A 19,512-nucleotide genomic window follows, 5' to 3' on the forward strand; every position below is an offset into this window, starting at 1 on the left:
TAAATCTTTTTAAAAAAGTGTATATGATCCTTTCTCGATCCCTGATGCCCAGTTCAATGTAGGTACTCAATGAGAATTGGATCAACGTTGAGTGCATCGTGAGCTCAATGTTTTACACACGTGCAATATAATGTCAATGGGTAAAAACATCTACGGGTGAGACACAGCCCAGAAAACTAGAGCTAGATGACACAGTTGGCCCGTGCCCTCCCTCAGGACCACATCAGGCACTTAGTTGATGCCTAGTAACCTGAAAGTCTGGCCTTAAGTCATCATCACGTAGACTTTTCGCCAAAACATATGTCCCCTCCTTTTACAGGCCAGGGGACTGTGCTGCTCACACCAACATTCTCCATAGGTTAGGCAAATGCATGACATGCCTCCATGGTCCCCACGTGGCTCATCACAGAAAAGACCATGAAAGAGAGGGCTGAGCTAAACGAACACTCAAGTCCCTTCCAGCCCATTTACAGTTTGTTTCAGCTGCAACTCCCAGGCCTCCCCAATTAGCAGACATCTTGCATAGGCTTATGGGAGGCATGACATGCTCCCTGTAGTCTGTAAAGAAAGCCAAGCCAAAGTGCAACCTCGACCATGAGCTCAACCTTGTTCTCTGCGGCAGCTCCTCTCTCCACTCTGAAACGCACGTCCCACCCCCACCGAGGTCCCCACAAAATCCCAGGAGATATCAGTGAGTTACTCTGATGTTTATTTTAATGCATCTTAGTCCACACAGTTGGTATAAAATCAGAAAAAGCAAAGCCGAAAAAAAAAAGGTCTGGAGTCTTAGCATCAGAAGGGCACCGTATATACATCTACAGTTGGTGGCCAATACAAGTCATTGCCAGACAGTCCTTGGAGGCAGAGAACAGTCTAGACCCAGCTGAGCCCTGGGAATGCGCTGTCCCGGGGGGTCCAGAGGCTTGTCCTCATGCTCTGACCGTAAGAAGAATGTAGGAGCAATGAAGGCTGTGTTTATTATTCATTTATTATTGTAATAACTGCAGCCTAGCTAGGTACAAAAGCAGTTATAAACCATTTATATTACACAGAATTATTCAGGTCTCCATTCTACTTTATGTCATAAAATCGTTAATTGAATTTCCAGTGAGTAGTTTAGATGATTAGTGATAATAAGGAATGGTAAATACATAGCACCATTTCATAGGTTCGTTGTCACCGATTTCTCATCTAGACGTGTGACTGAGACACCCACCGTCAAGGGCAAGTATTCCAAAGCCACAAGCCATTGTTTTTGCCGAGGGCTCCAGTTTGGGGGTTTTATCCATGTGAGTGGGAGGCTTTGCACGGAGGCCTGGGCAGTGCCCGTCTCTGTGCACAATGCACTGGGTCCCCCACAGTTTAAAGGGTTTTGGCCATTCAGGGGTTTCTACCCACACTTCGGTTTTCTGAATGAGGTGGAGCGGAAGGGAGGTATCTTCTTTCAGATAAAAGGGAAGGGGCAAGATGGAGTTATTGTATGTCCGGGCAAAACAAAAAGAACAAAACACAGAACAAAACTACTGAGCTTGATTATATGGTTAAGATGTCAAGTTCCTTAGCTACGTCTTTAAGATTCAACACAAGGCTGATGGTCAACATAAAAAGCAAACAATACTATGTACATATATGTAAAAAGTGTTATAAATAGGTTTTATAAACCGTAGATATTATATACATCTTCAGTCAACACTAACCCCCCCCCCCCCTTCGACTGCTTTCTGTTTGGTTTGGTTTGAGTTTGGGTTTTTTGGCTAGCTCTTTTTTTTTTTTTTTCAGGTTTCTGGTTTCCTTCCTCCCTTTCCCTATGTATGCTCAGTGCCTCAGACCAACTGTCTGGGCGCCTCATTCACGTTTCCGCAAGATCACGTATATGACACCGCTGAGAAGGGCCAGCGGGAAGGCCACCCAGGCCAGGATGTAGGTGAAGCCATAGGCGTAGTCAGAGTTGAAATGCCATTCTGGGTGCCTCACCGTGTAGATGGACGCTGCGCTCATCACGCACAGACCTGCCGAAAGAGAGGGACAAGTAGCATGAGGGAGAGGTCACAGTGAGGGGTCACTGTCTACCACCCCCAGTGCAGACTCCACAGGACCCTTGGTACCTGCCCCGGCCCCTGTCTGCCCTGGACTCTCTCTCTCTCTCTCTCTCTCTCTCTCACACACACACACACACACACACACAGACCATATCGCCCAATCTTTGGCAGACAACACTGTACAAGAAAAGCATATCCGGTTCTGGAAAGAATCTGCTGCCAGATGCAGAATTGAGAGGAGGGGTCTCAAAGATATAGGAACATGGGAAGCAATCTGCTCTCTGCTTCTGACCTACGTGCCCCAGACTGGCATCTCCAAGGTGCCTTGTCATCTTTTCGGCCCCATTTCTGTGCCTCCAACTGTTACCAATTCCTAGTTGACAGGAGGAGGTGGCCAGCAATGATGTGGGTTGCAAGATAAACCCACCTAGCTCTTTCCAAGGAGATTTGGGTGGGGGAGCCCCTGGAAACCCGTGAGTCGCTCTACAAATGGGTGGTGGCGTCATCTGAACCAGTAAGGTGAAATGACTGCCATTATTTGAGTGGTGCCAGGGCCAGAGCACTGGGCTCGGGGCAGAACCCAGGGCTGCTCAGCAGGACTGCCACGTAAATGATTGAGACAAAGGAATATGGAGAAAGGAAAAAAGGTGAGGAGGAAGGACAGGATATGGGTGGGAAGCAGAGAGAGTAAACTATCATTGCACTTGATCCCTTCCAATAGTTTCTGGTGCCCAAAGGTTGGTCTGAAGCCCAAAGAGGAGGAGAAGGTCATCGGATACACAGATAAAATCAGGCCCACCTCTGCAGCTGTTTGGCATTAAAAGGACAAGAAAAACCTCCACCTAGGGGCTCTTGAAGCAGACAAGTTCAAGAGTGATGGTCCATGCCCACAGTGACAGTTGGCATCCCCAACAGGAGGGGGCCCGGTGATGTCAGCACCCCGCCCGGAGCTGCACAAAGCCTGCTCTGTTCACTCTGTTCCCTCCTTGAAAACAGGGTCTGTGAGAGGCTCTGAGTGACTCTATTATAAAGCCAGCATGTTATGTGGGATGCCTGTGGTTCCAAAGCTCCCAACGCCCGAGACCACCTACATCTAACCTCGCTGCTATTTGGGCTGCTATTCCACGGGACACTGCAACTTTGTTTGAACAAAGTGCCTAAGTGGGAATACGTTACATTCACCACCCCGATAAGACTGGCCTTCTCCAAGTCAGAGGAGTGAACTCCCACCGGGTTGGCCCCCGTTGAGAAAGCCACACAATAGTCCTGGGACTATGGCGGGATAGGATCCAGGACCTGCCACCTACAGAAAATGCAGGAGGCAGCGAAGACGCCTGTGTTAGAAGGGAAACCACAGCTGGCAAATTGTCATTGGAGAAAGACAGCCGTTTGGATCTGCCGGGGACAGGCTTCGTTGGGCCTCAGGCTGTGATCCCCAATTCTTTTTCCCCCACAGCTCCAGGCTCACCTCTGCAGAGCGCAAATTTGTGTCTTTAGGAAAGATTGAGACTATCTCTTGGGCTAACCTCATGAGAGCAGGGCTATGGAAAGAGAAATGTAACCAAGGGAAAAGCATCTAAAAGACCAGGTGATGCTTGTCATGCTGGCAAGGCTTCCAAATGGGCCATCTGGAACGAGAGTTGCATCGACCAGCTGTGCCCAGGTCTCACTGGCAAAGAGCAAACTATCTGTGACCCAGAGGGACAGAGGGAGGCAGGATTCAGAAGTGTGGTGACTGACCAGGTGGCCTAGTTTATATGATATTCGCTGCAAGAGAATCTCAGCAGTAAATGAATTTAAACTTCGCTGCGACAAGCACTGAGCTCAGATCCTGACAAAGCCTGAGAGTGGACACACGCCTTGTAATTATGGTCGTCAGGAGACTGATGTTTTAGGGAATACGTTATTACCAGGCTGTCTGCATGTACAGCACGAGAGGTGTCCTGGAAAATAGGGTAGTTGAGGCCACACGGTAGTCCCTCCAATGTCACACACCTGTCCCCGTAAGTGGGCTTCCTCAGCCACTAGCAGGTGGGAGCGTGGCGATGAAGGCCCCCACGGGGAAGGTGAGTAAGGTCCTTTCTTCTGGAAGGACCAGAATCTGTTCCCTGGCAGTGATGGGGATGCCCTGGTAGGGGCCTGAGTCCCAGAGGGCAGTCACCTGTAAGTGGTGGCCGCTGACCCTGTCCAGACAACATTGAGCTGCATCTGCAACCACCAAAGCCCCTTTTAAGGGGAGGCCTCAAGTCTCCCTTAACAGCAATAGTCAAACACAGGTGAGCGATCAGACCCCAGAACCTTTAGAAGGGAACCAAAAAGGGGCCAAAGGCAAAGGCAGAAACGGAGGGAATTCTCGACACTTCCTTATCTCCATTCTGTCTGGTTCAGAACACATGTAATGAGTCCCTAGTGTGTGCAGCACTGTCCTAGCTACTGAGGGCGGCACCAAGATGGACAGGACATGGCCCCTAGATTCAGAGGGGAGTGTCATTCAGAAGCAGCCATGCCAGTAGAACCTTCCAGTGTCGTCTGACATGATTTCAAGAGAGTGAGAGAGAAAGGCACTAGATGATGCCCTGAGAGCATGGACAGGCCCAGAGTCCTAACTGGGGATCCCAGGGAAGCCTGGTGGGGGAGCTGGTGCATGACCTGAGTATACAGGGTGCAAGAGAGTCAGCCAGGTGAAGAAAGGGTGAGAAGGGGGTGCCAGTAAAGGAAGAACATGGGGGAGGCAAGGAAGACAGAGAGGGCTGGGTGGGAACCACCAGCAGGAAGAACCACCAGGACAAAAATCTCCCAGAACAGAGCGGGGGCAGCATAAGGGGAGGCAGGGGAGCCCCCCAGGCCTGGCGACAGAGCCCTGAACCACACGCTGAGGAAGTTGTGGTGGGAAGCACATCGTTGGCAGAGGGGAAACATGATCTGGTGTGTGTTTTAGGAAGATCACTACAGCAGCAGCAGGCGAAACGGATTTAGGGGCAGGGATGAGACAGGGGGCAGGAAGGCACCTGAGTTGGCTTTTGCACACCTGCGGTGGTGTTAGTGAGTGCAAGAAGAGAACAGAAACAGACACAATATCTACCCAGGATGCTACACAGTGGGGCGGGACTCAGGGCTGGACTGGATCTGGGGTGAGGGGGAGAGGGGGACCCTGGCTTGGGCCCACCCCCCCGGTGGGCTAAGTGAGCTAACTGGGCAAACAGTGGTCTTGGAAGCCACAGAATAAACAGTTGGGAGCAGTGAGAGGTCAACAGAACTGAAAGGCATGCAGGGGCCCAGCAAGTGACTTGAGCAGTTACATCAGCGATCTCTGCAGAAGCCGTTCATTCAAGAACCTGGAGCACAAGCCAGGGTGAAGTTGGCTAGAAAGTAAATGGTGGGTACGAGGTGCCTCATGGCCTTGGATAGATGAGTGAGCACCTTGGAGGGTCACAAGGTGGGGCAGGAAGAGGCCGAAAGGTCCATTCCACTGAAAAGTGTTGCGCTCTCTATCTGACCTACACAGAACCATCTCTGCACTGCTGGCCCCATTTCCGTCTTCAGTGTCCAAGTGACCCCTGCTGCCTCGAAAGCCACCCACAGCATTCCTGGATTCTGACCTGGGCATGGCCAGGGCAACATTTGGAACAGTTCACCCCTAACGGGAGGGGGGGGGGTCTGTAAATGTGGTAACTGGCCGCCACTGCCTTTGAGCCCCGCAGAATAGGGAGGGCGCTGTGCTTTTATTCATCCCCCAAAGTCTTTCATGTTAAAGCCCCAATGTCTGTATCTATTTGATAGAAGAAACAGAACAAACAGAAAAACTCACTCAGGAGTCTCTTTTTTTCTGTCTTTTCTTCTAATCACAATAAATACTAACTACACATGTGACCCGCGTTTGATTCTGCCAAGGGAATACAATTATCCAGTCATCCAACAAGTGGGTTATTCAGGGCCTTCTACGTGGTATGCCCGGAGCTTGGTGCTGGGTGTTAAGCAGTGAAATACAGATCAAAACATGTGGCTCTGTCTTTCAGGTCTGTATCTCTATGAATTTCTTGATGCTTTCCCATCGAGTGGAACCCAGCCCAGTGGAGCTAGGGCCAGGGTAACCATTGTCTGAGAACAGATGGGTATCAGTTCTAAAAATAAAAAAGACTCCAGGGGGCAACTGGGTGGCTCTGTGATTGAGCGTCTGCCTTTGGCTCAGGTTGTGATCTCAGGTTCCTGGGATTGAGTTCTGCAGGGAGCCTGCTTCTCCCTCTGCCTATGTCTCTGCCTCTCTCTCTGTGTCTCTCATGAAAGAAAATTTTTTTAAAAAGACCCCCAAATCCATATAGAAGATACAATGACTCTTCTCTAAGAAAGAGGTTTAGAAGAATCTACGGCTCATGAATGGGATGAGCTGTCAACAGAGAAATTCTTTGAAGACCTTATAGTGGAATTAGAGATGGTTTGATGGTTTACATGAGTCATTCCCAACCCTGGATGAACATGAGAGTCACCCAAGGAGCTGCCCCACCCAAGAGCTCTTCAGGGATGAAGGCTGAGCACTGGTATTTTTTTTAAAGCATCTTCTTTTTAAAAAGGTGATTCTTTTTTTTTTCTTTTTGAAAAAGATTTAGTTGAGAGAGAGAAGGAGTATATAAGCAGGAGGAGGGGCAGAGGGAGAGGGAGAAAGAGAATCTCAAGCAGACTCCTTGCCAAGCGCACAGCTGGATGCAGGGCTTGATCCCACAGTCTTAAGGTCATGACCTGAGCCGAAACCAAGAGTCAGACACTCAACTGACTGAGCCACCCAGGCACCCCTCAACAGTGATTCTGATGTACAGCTAAGATTGAAAAGCGATGAACTAGATGAAGCCTCTTGACACATCTCCAGGAAGCAGCCAACCTAAGAAGTATGTAATCAAGGGAAGACAGCTCTTAAATGTGAGGCTTGTGGCTTATTATGAAAAGCAGAAGGGGATGAGGCAGCGAAGCAGGCAGACCGATAACCACACGCAGAGGTGTAATCTAGAGCAAGCAGAGACTGCTCCTAAAGCTACAGTCGGCCTGAGAGCCCCCCCACACCTCAGTCCTGCCTTTCCCACATGCTTCTGTGCATGATCTGTGAAGACTGAAGCTGAGACCTCCAAAGAGAAGCCAGGCAGAGACAGTGCAGCCCCAAACAGCCACCTGGGAGACTCAGAAGATCTTCCAGTGGCTTCCACTCAAAATACTTTGGTGCTTTGAAGAAGCACGGGAGTCTCTAAAGGAAGCCCCTTCCTCCTTTAGTCCTCAACTTGAGTGGCAAGGCCCTACATGGCAAGTTCAAACCCAACATTCTGGAGAGCCTGTGGTTGCCAGTGGACTTGCTTTCAGCTCACGTTAACTGGAGCAAACAGGAACAGAACATTCTCTGGGCTTAAAAATTATGATGGCTACTGTGGCTTGACGTTCCTAATTCATGACAACTTCCTCTTCCAACATGGGCTACTGGGTTGACGAACAGATAAACTGAAAATTGGGTCCCATGAGAGATAAGAAGTGATATTTGAAGGGGAGAAGTGAGGAACAAATCATGTGCTTTTAGATATAGAGAGGTTTTTTAATAGCAGAATTCTAGCAGGCATGAGTTGAGTTCAGAGGAGATTCAAAACAGGACAGATTAGCATATTCACTTTGGAAAAGCCAAGTTTCTGCCTTGGATTTTGTGTTCTGTAGCAACTTTGGTGGATTCTGTATCTCTAACTATAAGGATGTTCCTAAGTGTATATTGAGTCCATGTGGAATGAGAGGAAGTAGAAGCATTCACTTGTTCTTGCATGAGCTGGGTGCTCTTGGGTACTCATTATCCTCTCCTGGTCTCAGTTTATTTATTAATAAAATAACACTTATATAGGTCAGATATAAACATTTTGTGAAATATCTGGTTCCTAAGTCTGGCATGCATCCATTGATGCAACAGATATGAACATCATTTGACTTGATATCAAACCATAAATAGTGAGCCAAAAAAGAAATCCCAGAATACATTCTAGTTTTGTGTGCTACTTCTGGAGATGGAGTGACTAATGATAGCTCGGCTTCTAACATACCTAGGAATGATACCTTATTCCATAATTAGTGATCTAACAAAATTGGCAACACTCCAGGAGCTTGGCTCAGTATAATAACACCTACGCAAGGAGCAAAGCCCTATTTGGTTTTGAAATCCTCAAACGGTGTATATTGAAATGTATTTAGTATTTAATGATAAGTAGCTGTCCAGGCTAATTCCTTTTTCCAGGAAAAGGTAACTCTCTGGCTTCTAGAAAAGGTCAACATTCAACCTCAGGCCGTGCCTTATATAGCCATGTGTAAACCATTCTATCTGCACATCCATCCACCCACCAAGGACATGTGGGCTGTTTTCAACCCTCTGGCCTCCTGAGCACAGAGTGGTGATTCAGCACCATGGACATTCCAACAACCAAGGAAAATAAAAGACAATAGAATAGCCCTTTTGCCTACTCAGATAGCCAGACACTAGAACATCTCATAGTACGTAGATGTACTCTGGTACATATGGAGTTTGTGACTTATTAACATGGACTATAAGATCCACCATATCTGCCTCTTATTTCTCTCCATTGTCTACTGACTGAGTCAACTAGTAGTCAACAGACAGAAGGATGAGAGTCAATGAAGGAAGATGTCTGTCAGAATCTAGAGACAAAGTTGGAAGATGTCACCTTCTATAATAGAAGCTTCTAGGACTCTGCATATTGTACATATGGATAACCTGTACAGTGGGGGAACTTGAAGGTAATTTTAGGAGGAAACAAAGGAAACCTCCCATGTGCTGTCACGGCCCCATATTTGGAAATAATGGCATGTTACCCAGGAGTGTCAAAATGAAGACACATGAGGATGACAACAGTAAGTCAAATCACAGTGGAACCCTGGAGGGAAAATAAAGGAGAGTAAGAATTTGCCATGGCTTCGTCACTGCTCAGAGGGAGGAGATACATACCTGAGAGCAGGCTCAGCAGCACATCGGAGCCACTTTCCATGCCGAAGCAGGGATGGCTCCTCAGGGCAGAATGTAATCTATGGAGATACACCCTCAAGACTGGCCTTTGCTCTACTGATACTCTTTGCATTTACCTCTTATATGTGTCCCAATTGTAGCTTCGTTCCTGGTGATAGGTCTGGCTTGGTTAGGGACCTTCCTTCCAGACTCCCTAAGTCCTATTCCCTATGGATCTCATTCTGTGGAACAGTGGAGAGTTCCCAAATCCTAAGGTGTAGGTATGCACTCAACGCACATAGTCACCCACCTGTATTTTATAAAAACCATCCAAGGTACACTCAAATATCAGTCATTCTGGGGCCGTGTCCCTTTACTAACTGATCATTCCCCAGCCATGGACATGGACAGGCACAGTCTCCCCCATGAACTTGATTTCCAACTTACCAGCAAGGATTTGGAAGACTCCAGTGATGTAAAACCGACCCCCCTTGGTGAGGGTGAAGAGTTGGCAAAAGAACAGGAACAGCGACAGAACACTAAAGATGATGGACAGGATCATGGTGGCCTGGACAGACTGCAGCCATTCTGGGAGGGGAGAGACATCAGGTTAGGAAGAGCTGGCCAGGACCAGGGGAGGTGCTGTGCCACGAGGAGCATGGCGCCTGGCGCACTATGACCCCTGAAAGCCACAGTCCTCCCAGGGGGCAGAAGCCATCTTGTATGAACAGAACTCAGACAATTCACTTTTATAATATATACTTAATTATGGCCATTTTTAAGGAAAGGCTGTAGGGAAATAGCTCTAGTTCCTTCCACTCATAGGAGTTAAACTCAAGTTAAAATATGTCGAACTCCTTCCCAGGCTTTTTCCCAGTGTACACATGTTAGAGGGTCCTAACCCCACCCACTATCTGCTCTCTTCTTGCCCCCAAGAGGTTTTAAAGGGCTTGCTAAGTGGAACCCCTATATTCCAAGAATAACTTAAAACCACTCTTCAAAATATCAACATCCATCAAGGATGGATGATTTCGTGAGGATGGCTGGGAAGAGCAAACAGTATTGAGGCCAACACCAATTTTGTAGTAAATTGGAAGAAAACGCAGATGGAGAAGAGGAGGCTATGAAAATCCATTTGCTCGGCCAAGCTGTATCTTGGTATCTTAACCCTAGTCCTTAGCCTCAGCACAGAGCAGTCTGTGCTCAGTCAAATCACAGGTTTGGGACACTGGGTTCTACTTCTGTAGATTCATTGAACTCCCAGGTTAGATCAAATCTCCAAGCTTCCAACTGATATTCAGGCAGAAAAGAGAATTCTGTAGTTCACCTTCTACTGCAAAATAATGTCATTTCAGGGAGGAAGGGAGAAGAGGACAGCCTGGGTTCAGCACTACGGAGGGAACCTTTGGTGTCCAGCTAGAGGAGCTGTGTTTAGCTCTGTCCATCTGTCACCCGCGTCCTTTCTTCCGAGTGCCAAAGAATCACTGGGGTGAGTGCTGCTCTAAACAAGGTGAAGCAACTGGAGAAGCCACAGGGCTTTATCCTCTCAGCCCAGTAACTGGCTACCATGTAAAAGCTTAGAGAAACACATCAATGCTCAACATGGTACTCAAAGCTATGAAATCTGCATGGCTTATAATCAATCACCAAGTAAGATGAACCTGGTATGAGTTGCAGGGAGATCACGACAGAATTTTAAGGGCACCGGTTGGGTTAACTGTCACCAGAGTTTCATGGAAGATTTTTCCAGACACAGACTGGAAGCATTTTACAGTTGGGAGAAATGTCAGAGATCAACTAATCCAGCTCCTTTGTACTGAAAGGGATTTCCGGAGATGTTTTGATGAGCCCAACTGGCACAGCCAAATCTGGGAGGCCCTTGATTGCAGTCTAGTATCCTTTTCACTGTGATGGAACATATGCTCCTTTTATGTTTTCAATTTCTTTGTCAATTAAGGTAAGAAAATGATGTCCTACGTTGTGAGCCATCCTAACTTCATTTTTTTATATACCTCTCCATTAAATCTGTTTGTCTTTCTCCAGCCTAGTAATTCCTCCAGGGGAGCAGTCTGCAATAAAGTTAATGTTGCCATAATACTATTTTTTCAAAAGTAAATCAATTATCCGGTACTCTGGTAGATGAGGCTGGAAATATCAATATATGTGAGATCTAAATCCAGAACTGAAACAGTGATGGGAGTTTTGCTGGGAAATGTTGGGTGTACACCCACCCAGGCTGGGGTGGTACACCCACACCAGCATGGCTGATACAGATGACAGCCTGGATTACCTCCTCCAATTCTAAAAACTTTACTTACTCTTTACACCCCACTACCACTAATAACAGACCTCACATTTAGAGAAAACTCAAAATCTTTGTTTTTTTTTTTCTTTTTTTCGAAAACTCAAAATCTTTGATGTTAAATCTACATGAATAGGAAAAATCCCTTAGACTTAAAAATGTAACTAAAAGCTTCTTGAAACTTCTTTTGCCAATACTTTGGACTTTAGTCCCAACCCCATTACAATGGAGTTATTTTCCCATAATCTGTCAAATCAGATCAGAATAAAGGGCTCAAGGAAGTTTTCATCCAATGAGCATTTGCTGAACATCTGCCGTTTTGAGGCCAGCCCCCTGGTTGGCTCTGGGAATACAATGCTGAAGGTTTTTTTGCCACAGGTACAATAAATAAAACACATAGATAAACATAGTAAGTATAATAACATCATCAATCACAATATACATAAATGGATTCACATCCCTTGTTAGAAGATGTAGAACTTCACCTTGAATTACATAATTCCTATCAATAGTCTGATACAAGAGATAGACCTAAAACAAACAACAGCTGAAAAATCAAAAGGTTTTAAAAAGAGGTGCCAGGCAAATATTAACAAAAAGAAAGTAAGTTTAGTAATAATGGCATCAAACAAAACAGAATTTAAATTGAAAAAGACGAAAGAGGCCAAACAGGGATACTTCATAGTATGGAAAGATCCAGTTCACCAAGAGGAAATAAGAGTCATAAACCTTTATGCATATAATAACATGGCCCAGAAAAGGTATAAAGCAAAGGACACTTAGAATATGAGAAGAAATCGACAAAATCACAATTATAGTGAGAGACTTCAGCATACCTCTTTCAGAATAGACAAATAAAGTAACTAAAAAAAAATTACTGTAGCAGAGAGATTATTGATAAAAGAAATTGTGTCCATATTAAAAAGATCATAAATTATTTTCAAACTCAAGGAACAGCCTTACACACTACACATTAGGCAACAAGAAAAGCTCAATAAATCTCAAAGGAAACAGAAGTGATAAAGGCACAACTGGAGGAGAACAGAAAGTAGAAATGAAAAACAAACTGGCCAAAATAAGATTGGAAATTTAAAAAATAGTATTGGGACAAGGAAATCAAGATGAGAACTAAAACGTTCTTCAGCAAGGATTGGTATTGAGAGTAGTAAATGCCAAATCTACAGGTGGTGGTCCAAGCAGTACTCAGTGGAAAATGTACACCCTTAGAGCATTTACTAAGAAATATAAGTATTGACAAAGAATGAACTAAACTTTCAACTTAATAAGTTAGAAAAGGAATAATTAAATGAATCCAAAATTAATGGACTCATTTACTAGTAAGGGCAAATTTTAATAAAATTTTAAAACGACAGAAATACAATCAATTAGAGAATCACTTTCTTTGGTGGGAGTGGTGCTCAATAAGGCAGATAAATTTTATTAAAGCACACAGAAGAAGTGTCAAAGACACAGAAACGTACTATGTTTCCAGATAGAATCACTCAAAATCTTAAAGACGCCACTTACCCCAAAGTAATGTACTAATTCGATGCTATCCTAAATAATATCCCAACTGGAACTTGACCAACACTTTAAAAACGTATCTGAGTGGAGCCTGGGTGGCTCAGTGGTCGAGCGTGTGCCTTCAACTCAGGTTGTGATCCCGAGGTCCTGGGATCGAGTCCTGATTGGGCTCCCCACAGGGAGCCTGCTTCTCCCTCTGCCTGTGTCTCTGCCTCTTTCTCTCTCTCTCTCTGTCTCTCATGAATAAATAGATAAAACCTTTAAAAAAAAAACATATTTAATGGTGCTCAACCTTTTAGTATCTAGGAAAATGCAATGAAATGCACAAGGAATGTGATGCCAATGTTTATCTATCAAATTGGCAAAAAGCAAAAGGGTTGATAACATCAAGAGAGTACACGTACAATAGATAACCTCTGTACACTGTTCAGAGGAATGATAATATGATAATCCTGTGACTGGCAATTTGGAAGAATACATTTTAATCGTTAAATGCCCATAATATGAGTCCACAATGTAATTACTATATTCTGGATAAATACTTAAACATATACTCAAAGAGAAATGAATAAGGATGTTCATTGTACCATCACTCTTATGAGTGGAAACAAGTTAGGGTAAATGCCTACAGTGGAGTATTTTGCAACAGTTAAAAAAATCATGACTTCGAAAATGAACAACCTTTGAAAGATCTCCAAGATGATGAAAAGATTAAGGTGTACACACAACATGATGTCACTGTGTAAACACACACCCAAAAACTACATAAGGAGGTGTGAATATGCATACACACATAATCAATGTGTGTGTATGTGTGTGTGTGTATGTTCATTGGAAAAAGAGCCAAAGACGTGCCAGAGTGATTTTCACACTGTCTCCACGAACTGGAGCTGGAATGGAGGAGAGTTTGGTTTTTGGTTGAGATCTCTATCATTTGATTTATTTTTAATAAGGAGAATGCTTTCATGTAATATTTGAATAATTAAAACTAATTTAAAAGACCCCAAGGTACACTAGACATCGCAGGTCATAACAGGCAAGGATGCTAAAATTCGAAGAAGAGTTGGAATCTGGACAGGATTGATCTTCCATTTGCAGAGAGGAAAGACACTTCTCCTTCCCTCAAATGCTATCAAATCAGAAGCTGCACATGGGAAGCAGGGGTGGGGGAAGAACAGCAACGCTGAGCCAGAAGGGAGCAGCCTCCGCTCCAGCCTCAGGAGGCTGCCTGGGTAGTCCAAAGGCCTGTCACTATTAATCAGAAGGAAGCCCAAGATGTCCTCGCGGCTTCTGCACTGCAGAGGCCACTGCTCCAGACCCAGAATCCTTCACCTGGACTGGACTAGGCCAGGAGAGCAGGGAGGTATCCCGGCTCAGGACACGGCAGGTGTTCCATCCCATGGGAGGATACGCGAAGCCTGACCACCAGCAGTCACGCGCTCCAGTTACAGTGGTCCAGGGGATGGCTCTGTCACCTGCTTCTGCAGACCATCGGCTTAACTTGCCACTTACCACGTGCCTGGCCTTGAATTTCTCTTCTCTGACCTGGCATACTGACTGGCTGGTCGGCCTGATGCAATGATCAAACACGCTGATATGAAAGCTCTGTCAAAGGATGATGCCAAGTACCTCATTTAAAAAGCTGATGTTAGGAGCACCTCGGTGGCTTGGTCGGTTGAGTGTCTGCCTTCCACTCAGGGTGTGATCCCAGGGTCCCAGGATTGAGCCCCGAGTCGGGCTCCCTGCTCAGTGATCAGTGAGGAGCCTGTTTCTCTCTCTCTCTTTCTCCCCCCCCCACATTCTTCCACCCCCATACATGCTCTCTTCCTCCCGATCTCTATCTCAAATAAATTAAAACATTTTTAAAAAAAAAAGCTGATGTTGAGGACCAGAGTAAATAAGCATTTACAGACTGTTCCAGCAGACGGTTTGCTCCATCTGCGTCACTCCCGTAATGATTGATGGGGACCACAGTGCTCACACAAGCCACCATATCGTTGAAGCACCAACCAGAACTCCAGAAGTATTTGGAAGTATTTGCAAATTATCTGTAAAGAGTCAGACCCAGACCGTGAATATTTTAGGCTTTGCAAGTCACAGGTCTGGTGTCCATGGCAACTATCTGGTTTTGGCATCTTAACACAAAATGGGTCTTAGTCAATATGTAAATGAATGGGTGTGGCCCACTCCCCCAATAAATCCTTATTTACAAAATCGGGCAGTGGGCCAGATTTGGCCTGCAGGCTTCAGTGGCTAACCTCTGCTATGGCAAAGCAAAGCAGATGTACCAGATATCATTATTAGGGTAGAGAGATATCCGATATAAGGGACAGAGCTATCGATGACAAACCTGCTCTGTACAGAGCGAACCTAACAGGCCACCACTCCAAGCGGCAGATCTGAGCTCCTCTCCCGAGCCCCGGTGCAGAGACACACTTTCGCTCCGATTGCAAGTTTGCCATCATCCACTGAGCCCATCACGATCACCCAGGGTCATCCTGCAGGCCCCAAGTGGATGCCTAGGTAAGTATTTGTGGAATTGCTCGTGGCAGCGTTTTAATCTCCAACCCTGGTGCAGAGCACAGGGATCAGAAGGCCTAAAACTCTCCGCAGACTTGGTTCTAAGCCCCCCCCCCCAGGCCCGGGAGCTGCTGACAGCTTTGTGACAGGCCGGCCCAGCTCCCCCTGCAGACAAGGGCAAGCTTGAGTTACTCAGTGATCAAAGCTCACCTCAAGGTCAGATTCCTGCGGCCCTGGCAGCTTAGCAGTGAAGGAAGTACATGTTCCCCCGCAGCTGTATTCTTAGCCCGGCCTGCAGTCCAGGGAGCTACGGGCTCCGAAAGGATGAAGCACTTTTAAATGTACCAGATCTTCTGGGCCCTTCCGCACCTTTCATTACAGAACCACCTGCCCCTCCCATCCCCGGCTCTGCCTGGAGTCCCCTCTGGGGAATTCAGAAAAGCTTCCTGACTCAGTCAAGAGGATGGGTTTTCTTGGAAGGGAGAGGAAAGGGCAGATGCGGGAGAGTCAGAGCAAACACAAGGGAGCCCAGGAGAGAATAAAATCTCCAAGAAAGAGGCCATCAGAGGGGATGGATCCCAAGGGCAAGAGATCAGACTGCACAGTGGCGTAACGCTAGGCTGCTTTCAAAAGCATGTGACGAAGGGACGCCTGGGTGGCTCAGTGGTTGAGCCTTTGGCTCAGGGTGTGATCTCAGAGTCCCAGGATCCAGTCCCACATCGCTCAGTGGTTGAGCCTTTGGCTCAGGGTGTGATCTCAGAGTCCCAGGATCCAGTCCCCTGCAGGGAGCCTGCTTCTCCCTCTGCCTTCTCCCTCTCCCTCGGCCTCTCTCTCTCTCTGTCTCTCTGTGTCTCTCATGAATAAATAAGTAAAATCTTTTTTAAAAAATAAAAAATCATGTGACCAAAAAATAATAATAATAATTTAAAAAATAAAAGATTTTTTTTAAATAAAGCACGTGACCACCAAGGCCTGGCTCTCCCCACCTGCCCTCCCATCACACCCTGCCATTGTCCTTCCTTCTCCATATGAATGCCATTCCAGGAATAGCTGAGTTGCCAAGAGGTCTCTATCCAGGCTTCACCCACTAGCTGCAGTACACGCAGGGCCAAGCGCTTGGGGCTCTGGCTTCTCCTCATCCAGACCAGCTGATGGCTTTGAAAGAAGGTTCAGGTCTCAGGCTGAATGCAAGCCAGAGGAGAAAGCTCTGTGCGGGCCCTCAGCCCACAGATCTGGGCCCAGAGCTCAGAGACCAGGAAGGCCACATGGGGAGGAGGTCCTTTCAGAGTCTAACTTTTATCTATGGCTTAATATCAACAGTCTTCTGCTATGGGAAAATAATACAGCACAGAGGTACCTGAAAATATGAAGCTGTCAGAGGCTTCCTTTATTTCCGGTTGGAAAATTCTAGTAACTAGAGGATCAGGTTAGGCTAGGCTGTGTTTGTTTCTCAAAGAATTGTTGTGGGACCACTTTTTAATCAACACACCAGTTGATTAAAAAAACAAAAACAGGGCACCTGAGTGGCTCAGCGATTGAGCCTCTGCCTTTGGCTCAGGTCGTGATCCCAGAGTCCTGGATTGAGTCCCGTATCAGGCTCCTCATAGGGAGCCTGCTTCTCCCTCTGCCTGGGTCCCTGCCTCTCTCTCTGTGTCTCATGAATAAATAAATAAAATCCTTAAAACAAAACAAGAGGGGATGGGTTCCATGGTCAAGTCCATTAACCTCCCTCCTTGGATGTTAATTCCAAGGTGCAATAAAATATTAAAGGCTCAGAGACTTCTTGCCATAAAGGAAGAAACCTTCTTAAGTTTCAAATTTGTGTGTTTTTCAAATTGACTCATCAGAAAACCTTTTTTGTTTCAAGAACAGACCACTTGGAACTGTTGGGTTGGGTCAGAGAAATGGCAGTCCAGGACAGAAATGCATTGTTTCTGAGCTGTACTCTCTGAGAGTGTACAGTGGATGAGGGGGGACGCCCACATTATTCTCAGGATCTTTGGGCCTGAAAGGCATTTTCCACATAATAATAACCCGAAGCCCCCTCTCCTCTTAATCCCAAAAGTATTTTTGAAAAGGTCAAGCACCATGGTGATTAAGAGCTAGAATCAAAGGACACCCGAGTGGCTTAATGGTTGAGCGACTGCCTTCGGTTCAGGTTGTGATCCCAGGATCCAGGGATCGAGTCCCACATAGGGCTCCCCACAGGGAAGCTGCTTCTCCCTCTGCCTGTGTCTCTGCCTCTGTGTGTGTGTCTCTCTCATGAATGAATAAATAAAATCTTTATTTTAAAAAAGAGCTAGAATTGAGCCCCTACCTCACTGGTCACAATAATCCCCCCTTCCCCTAGCACAATGCCCTAATCTCCCTTGCACACCTACTGAAATTCTACCCAATTTCTAGGGCCCAGCTCAAAGGCCACCTCTGCTCACGACTGTCCCCCACGCCATGTCAAAATTATATCCTGAATATGAAGAGGCCCCACGACATGATGTGGAAGGTGTCAACTCCAGGCCCTACCTCCGTACTCGTTCTACTGGGCAACCAGGGCACCTGCCCCAGGGTCCCAGTTTGTTAGAGGCAGGCCCAGTGCAAAAAAGCAAGGACTCCTGGTGTCCATTCTACTGGGTTTTCCACCACAATACACGGAGGTAGTGGTGATGGTGGTACTGAGAGGTTCAATGATATTTGAAATCTGATGAATTAAATGATCCTGCCGCTCTGCTTTAGGTTTAGAATTCACAGGAGCTGGGGAGGGAGGAGGGCAAGGTCATGAGGTCCCCCTCATCTCTGCTCATGGACCCCTGCAAAGCCAAACCAGCACCCCCCCCCATCCCGCATCCGAGGGGCAAGAGGAGGCTCATGCCTGCTTTCTAGAGGCAGTACTTGACACCAGAGAAGCCACTGAGAGAAGGAGGCATCACCCAGACAAGGGAAGACCCTCCAATCTGAGTATTTGAAGTCAGCCTAGGGACCCTTCATGGCTTGAGGATGAGCCATGCCTGGCACATCATCAGAAATGACCGGACATAAGAGGGGACACGCTTAGGTCCAACACAGTCACTGCTTCGTGCCAATACCTCATGGCACTCCTCCCATCACTGACCAGTCTTTCCCAATCCCTTCCACTAACTCTGACCCTCACCCCGTTTAATCACTGGAGTATCCCGACCCTCAGCTCTGGACTCTGTTCCTTTCTTCCTAACCCCCCGCCTCTCAACTCCCTAGGTAAGACCATTCAGCTCTAGACACAACACCCTCCCGTAGGGATGAGTGACTCCCATATTTGGATGTCTAGCGGAGGCCTCTGCCATGAGCTGCCGACTTGTGCATCCCAGTGCTCTGCTCCCATTCCATAATCTCAACATAACAGCCAGATGAGCTCTCAAAACATGGATGGAATCATCCACTCTTCTGCTTAAAACCCTTCACGGTGTCCTGATCATCCTCCTCAGTCCAAAGCCTTGCAATCCGGCCCCAAACCCCTCAAACCTCACCTTACGTCTTATACCCCTTCCTCCAGCCAGCACACTCAGCCACACTGGCCTCTTTTCATTACCTTCCGGAATATTCTTCCTGTGATCCATCACAGGATGGATCCTTCCCATCTCCATCCATAAGACAGGGAAAGAAGGATGACACCTTCCATAACCGGCTCCCCCCAATATGGTGACTTTCCATGTCATCTCCCTGTTTCCTGCAGAGTCTTTTCCACTGCCTAATTTGAGTATTTATTGTATATCCTTGTCTCTGCCAAGTAACCGTGAGCCCCACTAGAGCAAAGGCTGGGTCTTTCTGGTTTGGCTCTGTGTGGTGAGTTTGTGGAGCAGTGCCTGGTATATCAGATGCACTCAACATATTTGAGGAATATAAATGAAAGGACTGTGCTATTAGCTCTTCGAAAATGAGAGGCCCTCTTTAAAGGTAGTGAGTTCCCCATCACTAGGAGGATGAACATGGGGTGGGCACAGTGAAGAAGGGTCTGAGCTGAGATGTGGCAGGAGAGGGATGGACCTAATGACACGCCCAGATCCCTACCAACATTGAGAGTCTATGTGTGTGCCCGTGGAGAACACTCAGGAGGCTTCATGCCAGACATCCTTCTCTCAAGCTCTGAAAAACCAACGCCCACAACCTTGGGCCACATTATGGCC

General features: G+C 46.7%; 1 protein-coding gene across 2 annotated transcripts in view; it reads right to left on the reverse strand.

Annotated features, from left to right (window-relative positions):
- Positions 1 to 692: 692 nt before the first annotated feature.
- The window catches only part of PMP22 (peripheral myelin protein 22), a 32,285-nt gene continuing 13,465 nt past the window's right edge, over positions 693 to 19,512 (reverse strand). For both annotated transcript variants that reach the window (XM_026005532.2, XM_026005531.2), the window contains exons 4-5: positions 9,460 to 9,600; positions 693 to 2,009 (exon numbers count right to left, since the gene is read on the reverse strand). In XM_026005532.2, the coding sequence (XP_025861317.1) occupies positions 1,846 to 2,009; positions 9,460 to 9,600 (305 nt within the window). In that variant the 3' untranslated portion in view covers positions 693 to 1,845. The remainder of the gene's footprint in view (positions 2,010 to 9,459; positions 9,601 to 19,512) is intronic.

Source organism: Vulpes vulpes, chromosome 12 (assembly GCF_048418805.1).
Source record: "Vulpes vulpes isolate BD-2025 chromosome 12, VulVul3, whole genome shotgun sequence".
NCBI classification, from domain to species: Eukaryota; Metazoa; Chordata; class Mammalia; order Carnivora; family Canidae; genus Vulpes; species Vulpes vulpes.